General features: G+C 37.9%; 1 protein-coding gene and 1 long non-coding RNA gene across 3 annotated transcripts in view; one reads left to right on the plus strand and one right to left on the minus strand.

Annotated features, from left to right (window-relative positions):
* Positions 1-20,469, plus strand: part of ALK (ALK receptor tyrosine kinase) — a 1,220,046-nt gene that overhangs the window by 1,141,353 nt on the left and 58,224 nt on the right. The window contains exons 13-14 of the mRNA XM_074209779.1: positions 8,391-8,541; positions 18,995-19,126. Coding sequence (XP_074065880.1) covers positions 8,391-8,541; positions 18,995-19,126 — 283 coding nt within the window. The remainder of the gene's footprint in view (positions 1-8,390; positions 8,542-18,994; positions 19,127-20,469) is intronic.
* LOC141504648 (uncharacterized) overlaps positions 1-20,469 on the minus strand; it is a 44,185-nt gene that overhangs the window by 15,069 nt on the left and 8,647 nt on the right. For both annotated transcript variants that reach the window (XR_012473440.1, XR_012473441.1), the window contains exons 2-3: positions 18,437-18,511; positions 1,749-1,837 (exon numbers count right to left, since the gene is read on the minus strand). This is a non-coding gene — a long non-coding RNA (uncharacterized LOC141504648). The remainder of the gene's footprint in view (positions 1-1,748; positions 1,838-18,436; positions 18,512-20,469) is intronic.

The raw sequence follows: 20,469 nt of genomic DNA on the forward strand, positions 1-20,469 counted from the left end.
AACATGCACCAAATGTAGTCATCCTGCTTTTGTTTGAAGGAAGCATATACTCCCACCCAAGTATCTTCCTTATGTTGATTATATCCAATTTCTCCTATATCTATCTTGTTTATGCATAGTTGATGGCATGTTATTTTCCCCCAGGAGTAGGGATGGCTTTTTGTCTTTCTTTATAAGCCCATTGCTCAACATAGTGCCTAGGAGTGATCAAAACAGCCCATTTTTAGAACTAATTATCCTAGGTTTACCACCTGCAGAAGTTGTTGCTGTTGTTCAGTCATTTCAGGTGTCTGACTCTTTTTCATCCCTTTTAGGGTTCTTTTGGCAATTAGAATGGTATGCCATTACTTTCTCCAGTTCATTTTACATATTTCATTGACTGGAAACTGAGGCAAACATGCTTAAGTGACTTAACTTGGGTCACTGAGGTAGTATGTGTTTGAGGTCAGATTTGAACTCAGGAAGATGAGCTTTCATGACTCTAGATCTGGATTTCTATGCACTGTGCCTTATTTTACATATGAGGAACCAAGGCAAACAGGGTTAAGCTAATAAGTGTCTGAGGCTGGATATGAAATCAGATCTATCTGACTCCCAGGCTGGTGTGCTATCTGCTGCACCACATTCCTTCTGCAAAAGTAGCCAAGAACTCTATCCCTGCCTCCACATATAGCCCTTCAAACACTCTTAAATCTATGTCCTCATTGTCTTCTCTTTTCCTGATTAAATATTCCCAGTTCTCAGATTAATATTAACAAGTCCCCTTTCCTCAGTTTTCTCTTAAACAGAAGATTCAGTTTGTTTCTCCTATGCCATTGCTTCAAGGTTCTTTACCATCCTGGTTGCCCTCCTTTGCATATCCTTTGGCTTATCCACAATGCTCCTAAAATGTGCACAAAATCCTCCATCTGAGAGAATTCTGATCTGGGGAGTGTACAGGAGGACTATGTTGTTTTTTACCCTTATTCTCCCTGTTTCTATTAATGTAGTCCCAGATAGCATTAGCTTTCTTGTATACTGTATTCATTTATTGGTTCCACAAAAAACTACCAGATTTTTCTCAAACTGCCCTCAAGCTAGGCTCACCCTACCTTGAACCTGAGAAATTGATTTTTCAAAATCAAGTACATAAGGCCTTTCCTGATCCCTATAGATACTCATAATTTTTCCCCCACCTCTAAATTACCTTGTATTTGGGTGTATATAGATTTGACTGATAGATATGCAGATTTAAAATATGTATAAATATATTTAAAGCTTAACTATATCCATTTTATTATTAAATAATATATGATATACATGTTATATATTATAAATACATATTACTATTAAAATATAGAATTATATAGGAATATATAAAAGATAAAAGATATTAAAAGATAAATATATTTTAAATGCATTTATATATGTATCAATTATTCCTCTATTGGTTGGGGGTTGGGGTGCAGTGACCCTTCAGTATAGAAAATGCATGTAAAATTTTTTGGCCCTCCCTTCATACCAAAGAAGTCAAAATTATTTTGGTACTAAAAGATAAAATATAGGGGACAGTCAGGTGGTGCAGTGGATAAAGCACTGGTTCTGGAGTCAAGAAGATCTGGGCTCAAATCTGGTCTCAGATCCTTAATAATTAACTAGCTGTGTGACCTTGGGCAAGTCATTTAACCTCATTGTCTTACAAAAAAGATAAAATATTTTGATATTATATTATGCTATACACATATTTTATATATATCTGAGTTTCAGACCTTTTTCTGGGTTGTCTGCTGGCCTTCATGTGTTGTCTGCAGCTTCCTCAAAACTGCCCAAAATTTTTCATTTAATTTCTTATGCTCACCTGCAATATATCAGAATCATGATAGGGGAAAATCGTGATATAGAAAGGATGACTTTATAGTTTCTCCTAATAGAATATAAACTCTTAAGAACAAATATAATTATGGGGTTTTTATATTTTCTTTATTTTTTATATTTTCTATATATTATTATGGCACAGTGTCTGGCACATGGTAATAAAAGTGTCTTGATTGATTAACAGATCTTTATTATACTTCATAGTATTCAATTTACCCAAGCATTCTAGTTCATCAAGATCTTTATTATCCTAATGTTAACAGCATACTTCACAGGTTAGCTCTCCCTCCCCACCCCCTGTCATCTGCAGACTTGATAAGCCTATCCACATCATTGATAAAATGCTATGCAACACTGGACAAAAGCAGATCCCTGGGGCCCTTTAATGGAGACCTTCCTAGTTCATACTGAACCATTAATGACTACAAAAGAATGAATTTTTAAAATGATCAATAAAACATTTACTATGCAGAAGACTGCACCAAGTGATGGAGTTACAAAAAAAAAAAGCAAGGCAGTCTCCTAACTTCTTACTCTATCATCCTTTCCAAGTTGACATCCTATAAGTTCCTAAGGGAGAAATATCCAGCTTCTTAGCTCTATATCCAACAAAAACTTGTCAAGGGCCAGTAGTAGGATTTAGGATTTAATATTTATTTATGACTACAAAGTAACCCATATTGGACCCCCTTTCCTGGCAGTCAGCCTTCCCTTTGTGTATTCTTTGTCTCTTCTCAGAGATTTTGTAACTGTTCCTGCCTTCTCCAAATCCATTCCCCATCAGTGGAGTCAGAAAGGGAAGTAGTATTTCTGAGATCACACAACTAAGAAATAAGGGTTCTAAATTCTAGTCTCCAGATCCAACACTCTAAAGAGGCACATCACAGCCTCTTCCTTTGTAAAACAAGAAATGTGAGCTAGGCCATAAGATCATAGACCTAAAGATAGAAGAGAATTTAGAGGTCATAGGATCAATTACTCAGTCAATCATTAAGATTTTTCAAAGAATGTATAGTCACTGTGCTAACCACTAGAAATTTTTTAAAAAAAGCAAAATTAGTCAATGCCCTCAAAAAACTTTTAATCTGAGGCATCTAGATGGTACAATGGCTATCAGGAAGACCTTAGTTCAAATCCAGCCTCAGATACTTACTAACTGTGGCAAGTCACTAGGCAAGTCACTTGCCTTAAAGGGGAAAAAAGCTTCATTCTAATGGGAGAAATACCATGTGCCCACATAAGTGTATTCAAGATGTTCTCAGAATACAAGGAAGATCACCTTTTAGAGTAGAAAGCATTGATTGGGGGTGGGAGCAGGGGATTGGCACAATATAGAGAGAGCTCTGGGGCTTGGAATCAGGAATCTGAATTCAAATTCAGCTTCAGATACTTCCTTGTTTTGTGCCCCTAGGCAAGTCATTGACCTCCATTTGCCTCAGTTTCCTCAACTATAAAATGACAGTCAAAATAACACCCAGCTCCCAGATTTGTTGTGACAATCAAAACCATTAACATTTGTGATGCACAGTGCCTTACTTCCTTTCCTCCTGCAGAAGATGATTTTGAGTTGCAGCTTGAAGGAAACTAGGGATTCTAGGCAGAGAGGAAAGACGAGAATAATAAAGATATATGGAGAGTTGGTGGGAAACTCCAAAATGGGAGCAGGAGCTTCAGGGATGAGGAACAGATAGGAGGCCAGCATAGCAGGAGTTTAGAAACATGGACAGGAATTGACTCCATCCATTCTACTGACCATTATGAAAATAATCATGAAGGCGAATAGAATGGAAGCATGGGGGGAAAGAGTCAACTTGATCCCTGTGGGATTACTCTAATTCCCCTAATCAATGAAATTTTTAGGAAAAGAGGTATTTAGGGGCCTCCCAACATGGTAAACATCTTCTTCAGGGAGCCTTAGATTTCTCTGTGCCATCCTGGAAAAAGGATAGTTCAAGTACTAGGAATCCCCTTGGCTAAATGGTGGAGCTAAGAAAGAGTTCTTAAAATCCTAACCCACAATATCCCCACCTCAGCTGAATTTGCCCCAAGTAAAAGTCATAGCTATGGTTGAATGCATTGTGCTATCTGAATGTCTGAATTCCTGGCCAAAAATCTTGTCAACAAAGCACTTAGATCTGAGAGTCAGGCCAGGGCCTGGCAGCTAGGGGTAGGGAAAATATTTAGAGACTCAAAGAGGGAAAATATTTAGGCAAGAGCAACTTGTAAAATATAACAATTTTTGGCTCAATTTAAATCTATGAGAGAGTTCAGAGTGATTCTTAATACATGCAAATCTATGCAAATATTATTCAAAGAGAGAGGAAGGGGGGGATGAATTCGGTTTCCAAGTCATCACATAGACAAGCATAGGCCCAAAAGAACTGTGACTTTATCTACATAACAGGAGCACTTACAGGCAAACTGTATCTTTGGGGCTGAAATGAATTTTTCACGCAGATCTTCATGGCACCAAAAATATGGAGCAGCTGTATGGGAGGTCTCAGTGGATATGGAGCACAGCTGGCCACCATCTTCTGTATTATCATTGCATTTTATCCATATTGTACTTGGAAACCATAATCAGGGCACCCTTCCCAGGGTTCCCCTCTACAGGCCAAATGATCTGGGGTCCTTCCTTTAACCTTTCATTCTATATCCTTCTCCACACTTTTTTAATTGTATCAATGATTTTCTGAAATTTCTCCAAATTTTCATTCTTTAAAAACTAGGTTCACTATTCTGTGAAGGATTCTAACCTCTGTGGTGAGGAAGAATTGCTTTTTAGTTTATAGATGCTGCAACCCAAAATCTATACCCCAATTTTGAAACTTATCTGCCCCCAAACTTAGCTCTCCAAAATTATCTTGTCTCCCTTCCCCTCCAATGACCCTCTGTTCAATGTCACAAACATTCTTCTTTCCACCCCTATTCACATGGAATAACCTCTCTGCTCCTTTCCTTTTGTCTTCCTTCAAGCCCGTCAAGAAGCCTCTCTGAAGTGCCCTAAGAGTATAGCATCAGAAGCATTTTGTGAACATTAACAACTTATATAAATAAGATATTTGTAGAGACTTAGAAGAAAAAGAAATTTTAAAGATCATCTAGTTCTTTTTCTTTATCTTTTCAAGACTGGATCTCCCCATCCCCCTATCCCTCGTAGGTTGGAAATGGAGGGTATACTCATACAATCTTTTATGTAATCCATTTCCAGGCTTGGTCAGTTCACCCCCTCTTTAGGCAACCTGGTGGCCCCTGATCCTAAGGACCCACTATACTGATGCTGAACTTTGGGCAGATATCCCATCAGCATAGCCCATTCAAGTTTAGAATTCCTCAACTTAAGTGATCTGCCATGTTGAGCCTTCCTAGCATCTGAGATTCCAGATGTGCATCACCTGGCAAAGTAAGGGAGTTGAACAACCAAAAATAGTGTCCATAGAAAATTAGCAATGGGGTGATATTCTAGCAAGAGGACTAGCTCTATAGGAAGAAGACTTGAATTCCAATCCTGATTCTGATGCTTACTATCTGTATTATTTTATGTAGATCTTTTAACCTCCCTGGGCTTTGATATCCTTGCTCTTTTTAAAGAATATGTTCCTGAGTCCCATTCCAAAGCTTTCTCTATTTCCATAGGTGACCTCTCCTCCTTTGAACTCTTAACAATTATCTTTTCTATCTGTACCATTCATCTACCAAACATGGGTTTGTACCACTTCTCTTATGTATGTAGCTCAGCTAAATATGTAAGCTCCTTGAGGGGAAGAACCCTTTCCACAGCTCTCTGAACTCCCTACCATTGAGGCTGGTAGATAATCATGAGTATTTGGTTGTGTTATTGTTGCCATTGTTGTAATTGTCTTTGTCATTGTCATCAACTAAAAGATGATGATAGCCCCAGTATGAGGTCCACTATGCTTTCCCAGATCTCTTTCTATAATATTAAGAACCATCCATCTAGGGTTTGTCACTGGGAAAATATTTTAAATACTTGCCTGAGAATCAAGTCAAGTAAATAAGCATTTATTAAACACTTGCTGTATATCTTATACTATGATAAACACTGGAGATTTAAAAAAAATGCAAAAGCAGTCTCTGTCCTCATGGAACTCACAATCTAATAGATTCCTCTATTCCTAATAGGGGAGAGAATATGCAAACGACTCTCTATATACAAGATATATAGAAGACAAATTGGGAATAATCTCAGTGAAGATACTGATTTTAAGGAGGACCAGGAAAGGCTTCTTGAAGAAGTTAGGATTTTATGAAGACGGGGAGGCTGGGTGGTGCATTGGATGGAGCTCCAGCCTTGGAGTTGGGGAGGGGGACAGGGAAAGGAGGACGGACCTGAGTTCAGGTCTGGCCTCACTTGCTGACCATGTGGTACTGAGTGGGTCACTTAACCTTGATTGCTTTGCATAAAAAAGGGGAGAGAGAGAGAGAGAGAGAGAGAAGGAGAGGGGAGGGGAGGGGAGGGAATTGTCTCATTTGATCCTCATAAGAACCCTGAGAGTCAGATGCTAGTTTTTTGGGCCCAAGTAAACTGAGGTAGGCAGAGGTAGGGTGACTTACCCCGGGTCACACAACTGGTCTGTGTCTGGGATTGGACTTTGTCTTGGATCTTCCTGGCTCCAGGTCTGGTGCTCTGTCCACTGTACTACCCAGTAATCTCTAAAAACTGCATTTTTTTTTAGGTTTTTGAAAGGCAAATGTGGTTAAGTGGCTTGCCCAAGGCCACACAGCTAGATAATTATTAAGTGTCTAAGACTGGATTTGAACCCAGGTACTCCTGACTCCAGGGCTGGTACTCTATCCACTGTGCCACCTAGCCACCCCTAAAAAGTGCATTTTTAAAGAAATCAAATGTTGAAAGAGTTGATTCTAAATGTTTTACTGTAAGTTGGAGATAAAAATAAAGTGAAGTTCCAGAAAAAAGGTAGAATTTTAGCTGAAGGATGATAGGGATGACAAAAGACAGGGATGAGGAGGGAAGACATCCCAGGCATGGGAGATAATCAATAAAAATTTATCAAGTTAGGAGAAGTATTATTTTGACAACAACAGCAAGAAAGTCGGTGTTAATTGGTCATAGAGTATGTGGAGAGTATATGGATGGGAGTAAATGTAAGAAGACTAGAAAGAAAGGTAAAGGGGAATGAAGTCAGGTTAGGCCAGGGTCTAACAGAAAATTTTATATTTATTTCTGGAGGTTATAGGAAACCAGTGGAGTTTATTGACTAGGGAGCAATATAGTCAGACTTGTGCTTTACATGGTCCAAGTTGCTCATTTGAATCTGATGTCTCTGATGTGTTTGTAATATTGAACATTGCTTAATCCTAAGTATATAAGATTATTACATCTAGAATTAAAGTATCTGGCTTCAAACTTATTACCTAAGTAACCTTGTGCAATGCACTGAATCTCCATTGACCTTGGTTTGCTCATCTGTAGAATCAAAGAATTGGCTAAAATGGCCTCTGACAGCCATCCTTTCCAAGATCTAACTGAGTCTATGAAATCAAGTGTGTGGAATTCACTGCGCATGCGTACATATGCAAAACTGTCTCTTGCTGCTTCCTCCCAGATGTTCTTCAGAAAGTGCTTTGGATCCCAGTACATTGGGGTTTGAAAATGTAATACAATCACTTCTCATTGACAGCTAGTCTATCGGGGGAAATTTGTAGCAGAGATACTAACAGCTCTAATGTCTGGCCACTCTTCTTATATAGTGCAGGAATTAAGTTCTATTTTTTCTTCTTGCTTAACTTCATCTTTATGACCTGGGAGGCAACTGAAGTAATGTCGTTTTCCCACCAGACCATTTCTATTAGAATTCCTCCTTGTTGTTGTTTCCCACTTACATATTTCTAAAAGGAAAGGCTTCTGGGACAATTGATTTAAAAAGTCTTCGCTCATAAACATGGCCGTAAATCTCCTTCTCCCATTTGCAGTTCCTTGCTATCTGACTAAATGATGTAGCTTCAAAACACTTTACAAACATCAATTACTCAATCCATTCAGCACGTGGCACCCTCACATTTCAGGAAGGGAAAGAGGGCTCCCAGCAGGACACCATGGATGCAAGGCTATAAATCAGTGATCTGGAAGGGTCACAATATCCCTCTCTCCCATGAGAATCTCTTTCAAAGCTTTTCTTCCACCCTGTCCCTCTGTCCCTATTTTGGTCTTTGAGCAAGCAAAGTGGTGCAGGATAAAGAACAATGGACTACTTTATGAATTTGGTCAATGTTTTTCCCTCCCAGGATGCTGCTTTCTTTAGCCATTATTTAGACATGCAGACATTGTCCAAACACATACTGACCACTTACTACTTTTATGATGTTAGGCAGTTCACTTAATTTTTCTGAGCCTCAGATACTTGATCTATAAAATTGGGTTAATAATGCCTACTGAACAAGATTATGATGAGAATCACAGTGAATGAGAATGATGTGTATGCATTTGCTATTTGCAGTAAAGTACAATACAGATGTTAGGAATTATCACAAAAATGACTTTTTTCTTTTTATAGCATCTCAGGCTATGGAGCAGCTGGAGGTAAAGGAGGCAAGAACACTATGATGAGGTCCCATGGAGTTTCAGTTCTGGGAGTCTTTGATCTGGAGAAGGATGACTTTTTATACATCTTGGTAGGACAGCAAGGGGAAGATGCTTGTCCCAATGTAAGTGCTCATGACTCTGCTTCAATATCTATTAAGGTTCTGAAGTGGTACTAAATTCTCTTTAGAATGGACAATTGACACAATCCTTCTGGAACTTGTATTAGAAGTTAACAAAATTCTCCTGTAGGAGGTCCACTGTTAGTTTAGGGTGACCATCCTTCATTAATGTGCATGAGAAAATTGTGGGTTTGAAATTACATATTATGCTTGAATTTCATACAACATATATCCAGATTTCAACAATATTTCATGAATCTTCAATCAAGACACAGTCTAGGCTAACCAGTCTATTTAATAACAGAAATGAAAGTAAGGGCCCAGATCATCCATTTACTAATTGTTTTTCCTTACCAGGAAATTATTGCCTTTGTTCATAATATAGATCCAGACATCTCCACATATTATGACTATTTAAGGTTTTTTGTGCTTTTGCTTTAAGTTTTATTATACTTTTGTTGCTGTTTTCTCATCCTTACTTAATATCTCTAACCCTAGAGATATCTCATCATTTGGGGTTCCTGACTCCACTGGAATTTTATTGGTTGATGAAAATAAGCAACAATGAATCTAGAAAGTCAGCACTAGACAAAATTATAAGAAGAAAAAAACAAGACAGAGAAAAATGATTGAACTGAAGTCATGTAAATTCTGTCATATTTCAGTTCTGTTTTTTGTGTATATGTATCTTTAAATAAAATCACTACCAAGCTTTGAATGATTAGAATTCATTAAAAATTAAGAGGAAACAAAAAAAAACCTAAAAAAATGAAGAGGAAAAAGGAAGTCAGAGACAGAAACAGATCCCATATATTCCAAAATGTTTATGGCTGCAATTTTGGAGATAGCTAAGAACAAAAAACAAAGCAGTTACTTGTTGAATGGGAAATAGCTAAATAAACTGGTATGTGAATTAATAAAACATTATCATACTGCAAAAAAATTAGTTTTGAAGAATTCAGAGAAACATAAGAAGACTTGTATGAACTGATACAGAGGAAAATAAGCAGAACTAGAGAAACACAACATAATTATTATAATAATATAAATCAAAAAATTACCAAGAAGAAAACAAATTCTGAGTAGCTAAAAAACTAGTGATGGACCAAAAGAAACAAATGCATTTCCCTCCTCATATCTGAAGGTGATAGATTACTAAGGAAGAATGTAGATGTTATTGGACATGGTCACTGCATTGCCTTTTTATGCTTAGCTCATTTTCTTTGTTACAAGAAATAGTTCCATTTCAGGCAGGAGATAAAATAGGGAAGTTATTTCTAAATATGACTGTGATATAAAAAAATAAAAGGATCAGTAGAACTTCTTTTTAAAAAATTGAACAGGAAATACGAGAGCATTGTGAGATATCTTTCATGAGAAGAACACAGAAATCTGTGTGGCAGGCTTCCTGGGACATGATTGAGCCACATCCATCATACTTTCATAGATGAGTGCCTCCTTGAAAGCCATAATATCCCACAGACAGTCTCTTTCTTGGGTTAAAATTAGCATTGCATACAAAGCACTCCTTATCATTTTGATGGACAGGATCCCAAAGGTCAGGTGTCCAGGAGCCTGGAAGCAGGACATCTCAGAGAGGGCAAAGGAGCAGAGGAGGTCTAAATGTCCAGGATCAAGAATTGAAAAGCCCACATCAGAGATAATCATGGGGTTAAGCCAGAGGAAACAGGAGAAAGGTTAAAATGAACAACCTTTAGAGTGAGAAATGCCCTAACTCTAACTTTTATTTAGCAACTATAATCAGGACATTCCAGCTTGATATAATATATGAAGTCATTAAATTACAGGCTGCTGTAATCTTAGCGAGAATTTATCGAGTGCTAATGCAATTCTTTCATCTGAGCAGAGAGATTGCATTGACTTCTGGAAGGGACTTTTACTTGATTGGATTGTAATCAGTTATGTCTTTCACATGACTACTTTTTTAAAAATTCAATTGTAATCTACTTGTTCCTCTGGGTCACTGCACTTTATCATGTTATTAATCAACCTACTTGCTCTCAAACTTTGGACTCAATTTAGAAACACACTGTATTCCAAAGGAGGTAATTCTCTGCTGGCAGTCCTAGGCATCCACCTGTACTAGACTAGCCCAGTAAGGCAGTGGTGTGTGGGCAGCAGCATTGAATTCCCACACATTTCCTTTTGCCTGATGGGAAAATAGCTATATTAGAGTATGGTAATGAGGGAAGGTCCTTTGATCCAGATTAAGCGAGCTGGGTTTAAATCCTGGACTTGCTATTTCCTATGTATGTGACCTTGAACAAGTCACCTCAGTTTCCTGATCTGAAAAATGAGATGTTGGGATTAGAAAACCTCTAAGTACCCTCCTAGTTCTCCATCTCTACCACTGTGATCCTGAGATCCAATTTCCAGATACTTTGACAGTTTTCACTTCTTCGTGAGCAGGAAAAAAAAATCAGTTAGCAAGATTCTCCACATATTAAAACAGACAGACAGCTATGTGACAAAAATTAAATAAAAGCAATAATGCCAGAAAGGATTGTCCTTGAAACCAGAAAAATCTGTATTTGAGACTTGCCTCTGATGGGCAAGTAAATTAACCTCTCAGTGCCTTGAAGGAACTTCTTAGGACCTTATGTTACTGATATATTACCGATCTGCTTCAATGCTGGAGAGTTCCCCACAACAATGAAATAGTAGATCAAGACCTGCCTCCATCCCCCCAAAAAAATCATAATAGACTGTCACAGTAGATAGAATATTGAATCTAAAATCAGGATTCTCTGAGTTCAAATCCCACCTCTGCCTATAGATGAGTTATCCAATTAAATTAACATGTCAGTGCCATGGAGCAAACTCCTTGAGATTTCTCTATAAAGTCATAGATGGGTTGCAACCTATGTTGGTGGAAAGAATTTCCACATTGGAATACATTATTTCAATGAAACTAGATATCCTTCACTTATTTGCACTATTTAGGTTGGATCACCCCAGACTAATAGTACCTTTCCTTTCCTAGAGCTTTCATGCACTGAGAGAGGGTCATCAATAGTCAGAATTGGAGAAATGACAACTGAATTTCTCACTCTTTCTTGGAAGTAAAATCATAGAATCATAGACTTATGAGGATATTGTAGTACAATCTACATTATTACTTGACTGTGGTATCCAGAAGAAAGTTATATTATCTCTCTTGGTCTCACTGTCTTCCTCTGAAAAATGGGGACATCAGACTCCCTGATCTCTAAAAGCTCTTCAAGTTCTAGTTTTCTATGAATTTATAAGAGCTGCTTGGGCAGTGGTTTTACCAAAGCCTTCACACTAGCACTTCTGTTACACATGAGATTTGTGCTTCCCAACTCTAATTTTCACTCATGGAATGAGACACCCTTGAGAGTGAAGATCAAGAAGGTTGCAGAACAAATGAAGAAACAATATGAACAATCAAACAAAATCTTTTCAAATGGACCAATTGTGCTCAAATGTTTTCGTCTTGAGGCTCATTTCCACAGATGAAAGTTATTGAGAACTACTCCAAGGAGTTTTACTTATATGGGTTATATCCATTAATAGTTATTGTGGAACAGCTAGGTGTCACAGTGGATAGAGCACCAGCCCTGCAGTCAGGAGTGCCTGAGTTCAAATCCGGCCTCAGACACTTAATAATTACCTAGCTGTGTGGCCTTGGACAAACCACTTAACCCCATTGCCTAGCAAAAACTAAAAAAAAAAATAGTTATTGAATTGGAAATTAAACATCTTGGTTTCATTATGAAGAAGATAGGTGACCCAGAGGTTAGAGCACCAGACAGGAGTCAGGATAACCTGAATTCAAATATGACCTCTGACACTTAGTAGCTATATGACCTCCAAATAAGTCACTTGACCTCTATTTGCCCCAGTTTCCTCACCTATAATGTGGGAATCATAATAATATCTACCCCTCAATGTAGATTGTGAGGATAAAATGAGATGATAAATGTAAAATGCTTGTCACAATGTTTGGCATATAATGGGCACTTAATAAATGCTTGCTTGCTTCCAATGAAAATTGTTTTGATTTTGAATCAAATAGTTTTGAAAAAAGTTTTGATTCCCTGAAATGGTTGGAGATCACCAGAGATCAGACCATACTTTGAGAATCAACAAATAGACAAGTTTAGAATCACAGGATTTCATATCTAGAAAAGATCAAGAAAGTAAGTGTTGGAAGGAACCTCATCAGTACTATGGACCAACCCATATCCCAGAGAAATCATAGAAACATAGATTTAGATCAGAAAGGGACTTTATTGGTCTTTGAGTCCAGCCCTCTAATTTTATAGAAGAGGAAGCTGAGGCCCTAGGAGGTTAAGTGATTTGTGCTGTCACATAAGCAATAAAGGTCCGGGGGGGGGGGGGGGGGGGGGGGGAATTTGAAACCGTGTTCTCTGACTCTAGAACTAACACCCTTTTCACTGTATTTACTATAGTATCCCTGTCTACCCACATATTGCAGATAACCAATGGGAAAAATCCAATACCTCCCTAGGCAGCCCTTTCTAATAACTAACCAGAAGGTTTCTGGTTTGTTTGTTTTAGTGTCGCTTAGTTGTATCTGACTCTTCTTGACTTTGTTTAGGGTTTTCTTGGCAAAGATACTGAAGTGGTTTGCCATTTCCATCTCCAGTTCACTTTACAGATAAGGATTTTGAAGCAAATAGAGTTAAGTAATGCTCAGTCATAGCTAGAAAATGTTTGAGACTGGATTTAAACTCATGAAGGTGAATCTTCCCGATGCAGGCCTGGTGTTCTATTCACTCACTGATCCTGGTTTGTTCCTTTTGAGTTTAACAGAACAAATCTAATCCATATGACAGCTTTTCAACTACTTGAATGCAGTTACCTTGTCTCTCCTAAGTCTTCTCTTCTCCAAACTAAATATCTCCAGTTACATCAAGTGATCCTCACATAACCTAGACTTGAGCCCCTTCACCATTCTGGATTCCCTTCCCTAAATGCTTTTTAGTTTACATTGGCTAAACAATGATGCCTAAGGACTAAGCATGATGTTCCATAAGTGGCCTGACAAGTAAAAACTCCAGAAGGACCAACACCTCCTTATTCCTTGAAGCTCTCTCCATTTCAAATTCCCCCTCATTTAATAGATGAGGAAACTACGGAGTTTCAGATTTCAGTGATTCACTCAAGCTTACCCACCTGGATAGTGACTAGCCTGAGACTAGAGTTTGGACCTCTCTTGATTCCCTATCTATTGTTCCTTCTATGACAAGTTTTTAGGAGACAGAAGAGGGCATGTCAGGTCATCTCTGAAGTCTAAACCCTAAAGGCACTGCTCATGTCTTGCATGCCTCATCCAATCTTATAAGATAATGTATTGATCCAGCACCTCTTTGGACTTCCAACTAAAGGAGTCAAACAATATTTGTCTCAGTAAAGAACTTTGAAATCTTTTATTCCTCTCTGACAGTTTACTGAGGAGGGAGGGTCCTTCAACTTGGTAGCCAATGAGATTAAACAGAATCCTCCAATCAAAAAAACCCCTGAGAGGTAGTTGTTGCATTCATACATAGAACATATTACTTATCAAGGGTCCAGAGCACATTCCCAGGTCCATGGCATACACTTGTTCCTGCAGGTCAGGGAACTCTCCTGATTACCCCCATCAAAATAATCTAAGCCATAAATTACATATGTCTAACATTTTATTAAAATCATTTTAATTGCTATATTTTGTGCCTATATCACTGACATATCCCAATTTATTCTCACTTCTCCTCTCCTGGTGATCTATTCCTACAACAAGAAATTTTAAAAGGGAGTTAAAAATTTTAGCAAAACTAACCAATATATCAAAAAAATTTCAACATTATTATGCAGCACTCCACTTCCATGGCCCCCAGTTTTGCAAAGAAGCATGGGGAGTTCCTTTTCACAATTCCATTTTTAGAGTCGTTTGACCATTTCTATAACTACTAAGATTTACCATTGACACCATGACAGAGATAATCATCATTCCCATCCACATTTTATAAATGAGGAAACTGAGTCTCAGATTCATCTACTGGGCCATAGTCTGTCAATAAATAAATATTTGTTAAGGGCCTATTATGTGCCAGTCACTGGGGATACAAAGAAAGGCAAAAGGCATGATGAGTCCACAAAAAGCTCTCATTCTAATTAAAGAAAATAACACACCAAAAGAAGCTCAAAATAGGAGGTAGTTAGGGAAGAAACCATGAAGGGGCATGAAGGAGAAGTTCCAGAGTGTACAGGGTGAAAAATGACTCCAAGAGCTGGAAAATATCATTTCCAATACTCAAAGCCAGAGACTCTGTCTCTCTCCCTTGGGGCCAGCCACAGTGAGTTACTCATAGTCTTGTAAGACCCAAAGGGCACAGTCCCTGGCCCAGTATGGCATTTCTTCTCCCCCACCCCACCCCCAGTCCTTCCTTGCTTACATGAATAAAGGGAAAAAAACATCAGCAAATGTCAATTCAAAACCTTTCACCCAAGCTACGTCCACTTTACAAAAGCTCAAATTATTCCCATAATTAACCGAAAACACCATAAAACAAATCGTAGCCCAGCCATTCATCTCGATATTCCTCTGGTGCTGAGCACTGGCGCCTCTGTAAGTGCTCCGGTAGAAGCAGTGGCTCAAGATAAATGGCCCGGCTGCTTACTGGGTACATTGCAGCTGCAGCATTAGATGGAAATTTGATGTTTTATTAGCTTTTTTTCCCGATTAAACAAAAGAAAAGAAATGGCATTTTATTCTGACGTCAATTTGATGAGAGAGTAGCTGCCTGAGCTGAATGGCGCTGGCTGAAAAGACAACTGTGATTGTCCTGGATGCCACTTAACCAGCCCAAAGAGAGAAGAGCATTCTATAAGCATCGATTGGACAACTTCTTATAATGTGCTAGGTCTGTGCTAGACTCTGGTGATGCAAGGGCAAAAATGAAGGAGTCTCTCCTTTCATGGTGTTTGCCTTCCACCAAGAGGTAAAATATATACACAGATAAGGAAGTACAAAATATACACACTACTACAGATTAAATCCAAAGTCATTTTAGTTGGGGGTAAGGAGCAAAGGAGCAAGAAAGAGAAAGGGCACAAGCAACTCATAAAAACAGAAAAGACTGTCTGGAGGTAATATTTGAGCTGGGCCTTGAAGGAAGCAGAGGTTTCAATAGAGCAGGGGTGAGGAGGGAGAGCTTCCAGGCTTGGGAAACAGCCTTTACAAATGCAAGGAGGTGGGAAATGTAGTCAAGTGGGAGAGTTTGGAAATATTACAATAAATTAGGAGGAAACAATGTCAATCTATCTGGAAAGAAAAAATGTATAATCCTTCTGGAAGATGAAGGGTTTTAATCCCAGATAGTGAAATTTGATTTTTAATCTAGAGCCAATAAGGAATTAGTGACATTTCTGGGAGGGAGATTAATAAGGTTAGACCTGTATTTTATAATCACTATATGCATAGGCTTATTGAACATAATTCCATTAGAAATCCTAACATCTCTGAGTCAGAATTAAGCTGATAAATCATTTAAGTCCATCTCCCACAATATCTCCAATAAGAAGCACCCAGAGAAGCCAGTTCAATAGAATAAACATTGAACTTGAATCACTTATTTGCCAAATGCAATATTTTTTTTCCTCATCCTCATTCATCTTAACTTCTCTGTAGTCTTTGACAATGTCCACTATTTATTGTCTTCTTGATAATCTTTTCTCTTTAGATCTTTGCAACACCTCTGGTTTACCTCCTATGTCCTCTCTTCAAGCTCCTTTGCTGAATCTTCATCTAGGTCACACCCACTAACAATGGATGTCACAAAAGACTCTGTCCTGGACCCACTTCTTTTTTCTATCCTGTTTTGCTTTGCACCAATTAATTGAATTTCCATCTCTCTGAAGATGATCCTCGACTCATTTGTCAGCCCTAATCTGTCTCCATACCTACAGTCTCACATTTCTGACATCTCCAACTAGATATTCTGTAGACATCTTAAACTCAATGTGTGCAAAATTGAACCCATCTTTCCCCCACAAAACCACCCTTCTTCCTAATTTCTTTATTACTATCAAGGCTATCTTTCTCCTCCTAATTAATTACCCAAACTTGAAACCTAGTTGTCATCTTCAGCTAGTCATTCTCTACTTTCCCCATAGCCTATCAGTTGTCAAGATCTTCTGATTTTACCTTTGTAAAAAAGATTTCTCACCTTTTCCCCTCCAATACTGACTGACAAATTAAAATATTGCAATGGTTTCTTTGCCTCAAGCCTCTCCCTACTCTAGTCCATCTTCCATTCAGCTTTCAAATTGACTTGTGATTCTGCTCCATCCCCAGGTACTAGACCTGAAATCTGAAAGTTCTGAATTCAAATTCAGCCTCAGATAGTTACTAATTGTATGACCCTGGACAAATCACTTAACCTCCAACTGTCTTGGTTTCCTCAACTATATAATGTGGAAGATAATGGCATCTACTTTCCAGTGTTGTTGTGAGGATCAAATGAGATAATATTCATAAATGTTTTTTTCCCTAGTCAATAAATTCCAATGACTACCTGTTCCTTCTAAAATCACATATAAAATGCTCCATTTGGATTTTAAAACTCTTCATAAACTGACCCAGTCCTGCTTCTCTAGTCTTCTTACATATTACTTAACCACTGACACTGTTCTCTACTATTCCTCCCACAAAACACTCCATCTCCTGACTCCAGGTGTTTTCATTGGTCATGCCCTATATGTGGAACTCTCTTCTTCCTCATCTCTACCTTCCTTCTCTACCTTCAGGCTTCCCTGACTTCTTGGTTAAAATCCCATCTTTTGCAAAAAAGACTTTACCAGGCCTCCTTCCCAGTCTTCCCATTGAGAATTTTTGTTGTTTATTCTTTTAATTCATGTCTGATTCTTTATAACCACTTTTGGGGTTTTCTTGACAAAGCTACTAGAGTGATTTTCCTTTTCCTTCTCCACTTCATTTTACAAATGAGGACACTGAGCCAGCTAGGTTAAGTGACTTGCCCAAGGTCAAAAAGCTAGTAAGTGTCTAAAGTCAGATTTGAACTCAGGAAGATGTCTTCCTTACTCTAGTCCCAGAACTCTATCCACTATGCTACCTAGTTGCCCAATAAGAGATTATCTAGAATTTAATCTGCATATAAGTACAATAATCAAAGACAATTCTAAAAGACTTGTGATAGAAAAATACCATCCATATCCAAAGAAGGAATTATGAAGTTTAAATGAAGACTGAAGCTTGCTATCTTCAATTTTTACAAATTGTCTTATGTATTATGCCTTTTTCGCTCTAATTTTTTTTCTTCAGTTTGGATTTGATTCTTCTTTCAAAGCAGGAATAATATGGATCTATGTTTAGCATGGTTATACATGTACAGCCTGTTACCAGATCACTTTCCATCAGGGACGGGGGGAGAGAACAGAGTGAGGGAGAAAATATGTAAAACCAAAACCTTGCAAAAAAAGATTGGTGGAAACTACCATTGCATATAGTTGGAAAAACAAATAAATAAAAAATTTTAATTTAAAAAAAAACAATCCCTAGGAATAGGAAAAATAAATCATCCTAGGAATAGAAAAAAATAATATAAAATAAAAAAAACAAAAATCAATAAAATTAGTATAAATATTTTTCAAATTAATCTGTATATATCCTATTTGTAAAAGTTGCATAAGTTATGCAAGTTGTCTCCCCCATTAAACTATGAGTACCTTGAGAGCAGAAGGTGTTTTGTTGTTGCAATTGTTTTTTATTTTGTTAGTCTATTATTTACTTTCTTTGTTTTCCCAGTACTTAGCACAGTGTTTAGCATAATGCAAGCATTTAATAAATTTTTTGTGACTTGAGTTAGAAGACTTTCAAAATTCATACCTTGGTACTGTTATTTACTAGCTTCCTGACTTGGTTTAGCTAAGTCGTTTTAGGTCTGGACCTCCATTTCTTCATCTGCAAAAGGAAGGGTCAGATTCAATTATCACTACTGTCCCTAACATTGTGTAGTAAAGGGGCTCTGCTTAAATGCCCCTAGGGATAGGGAAATCATTACCATTCTGATTTGGACAACTCTAATAGAAATTTCTTTTCAAATTTGCCTCATTATTTCTACTCAGTAGTATTAATTCTTCCTTCTAAGGCTGTAAAAAAAATAATTCTAATTTTTCTGGAATAGAAAGTCCCCTTTTACATATTGACTTTTTGATAACTTCCCAGCTGATACCTGGTGGCAAGTAATGGTAAAAATAAAAAATGGGGGTGGGGGTGGGGGTGGGGATAAACTGAGGATTAGCAAAGCAAAATTACTTTTTAGAGAAGAATCTAACCAGGGATCCTAACCCCTATTCTAGTCCCAAGCCTCAAAACTGATAGCATCTAAGCTCTAGGGAGATCCTGAATGAAATTATAACCCTTATTTGTTCATTCTATCTACAGTCTAATGAAATTATCCAGAAGGTTTGCATTGGAGAGAACAATGTGATAGAAGAAGAGATCAGAGCCAACCAGAGTGTGAATGAATGGGCTGGAGGTGGAGGAGGTGGGGGTGGAGCAACCTACATTTTTAAGGTATGGCCCCCTCCTTTCTTCTAGGCTGCAGGCTATGCTGCATAGCTCTGGGCCTTTTTTCCATTCTCTCCAAAGCGTAAAACAGGCACCTTAAGTTAATACCATACTTTATATAGGACTTAAAGGGATGTTCACCAATTTTCTCTCACTGGCTCTTCTTCATAACCCTGAGAGGTAAGTAGGGCAGACATCATTTAATCACATTTCACAACTGACTCATTCAGTGACTTCCTCTATGATGACCATTTAGTTGAAATAATATAGACCTCCCAACTCCAAAACTGCTCATTTATCCACCAAGTTTTGCTGTCTTCTGAATAGATATTTACATAGGACTCTCAAGTTTGCAAAGCATTTTACATAAATTGTTTCAGCTGAACCTCATAAACAACCCTTTAAACTAGATATCCCCATTTAACACAATTTAAGTAATTTATCTATGACTTAAGTGACTTTCGTAATTTATCCATGGTCACAGAACTGCAAGTTTCAGGAGTAGGAAATGAACCCAGGCCCTCCTGATGCAAGTCCAGAAGTCTATCCACTCTACTCCCCAGCATTCTTTGTTTTCAGGTGGCATCAATGTACACACCAGAGTAGGAAAAGGTATATAGATTTTCCATAGCTATAGGTATAATGCCCCTTTCCTTTTCTCTGTATCTGTATAAAGTAGAACAGAGTCATTCTTGAACTTCTCAGTATTTGTATTCTTTCCAGTATTGAACTTCTCTCTTTCCTTACTCAACTGACTATATTGTAGCAGCACATAACCACCCTAATCCCCTCCATAAAATGAAAAGTGGAAATGAAAAGTGGAATGTTAAGGAGCCTTAATTGTCACTTAATCCATCCTTTTATCCTTGGACTTGACCAAACCTAAAACATTCAACAGGAAAAGAAAATGAAAGCTGAGAAAATTCTGGATCACATTCACCACAGTCAAATTAGGATGAGAGCTGTTCAAGGTCAGGGAAATTTTGTGGGCACAACAACACTATTGGGAAGACTTAGTCCCTAGATATACAGTCCCTTTGTAGGAGAAGTTTCGCCTTTGGGACATGCTTTCCATCCCTTTGGCAACCTAGGAACTTCTTAGTGTCCTAGGAATATTTTCTCCCTTTATTATCCTGCAAGACTCCCTCAACTTTTACCTCAGTTGCAAAAATTGTGAGATATCTCTGGATTGCAATTGAGGAGACAGAATGTCAAAGAGAGAAGTCAATCTGAATTTGGGGGACTTGTCTTCTACTAAAAAGGTTTTATCCATCATACATGAATCAATTCATACGTCAGTGAATATTTATTAAGTGTCAGTTGCATACATGACACTGTGCTAAGTGCTG

This window comes from Macrotis lagotis, chromosome 1, assembly GCF_037893015.1.
Source record: "Macrotis lagotis isolate mMagLag1 chromosome 1, bilby.v1.9.chrom.fasta, whole genome shotgun sequence".
Classification (NCBI taxonomy): Eukaryota; Metazoa; Chordata; class Mammalia; order Peramelemorphia; family Peramelidae; genus Macrotis; species Macrotis lagotis.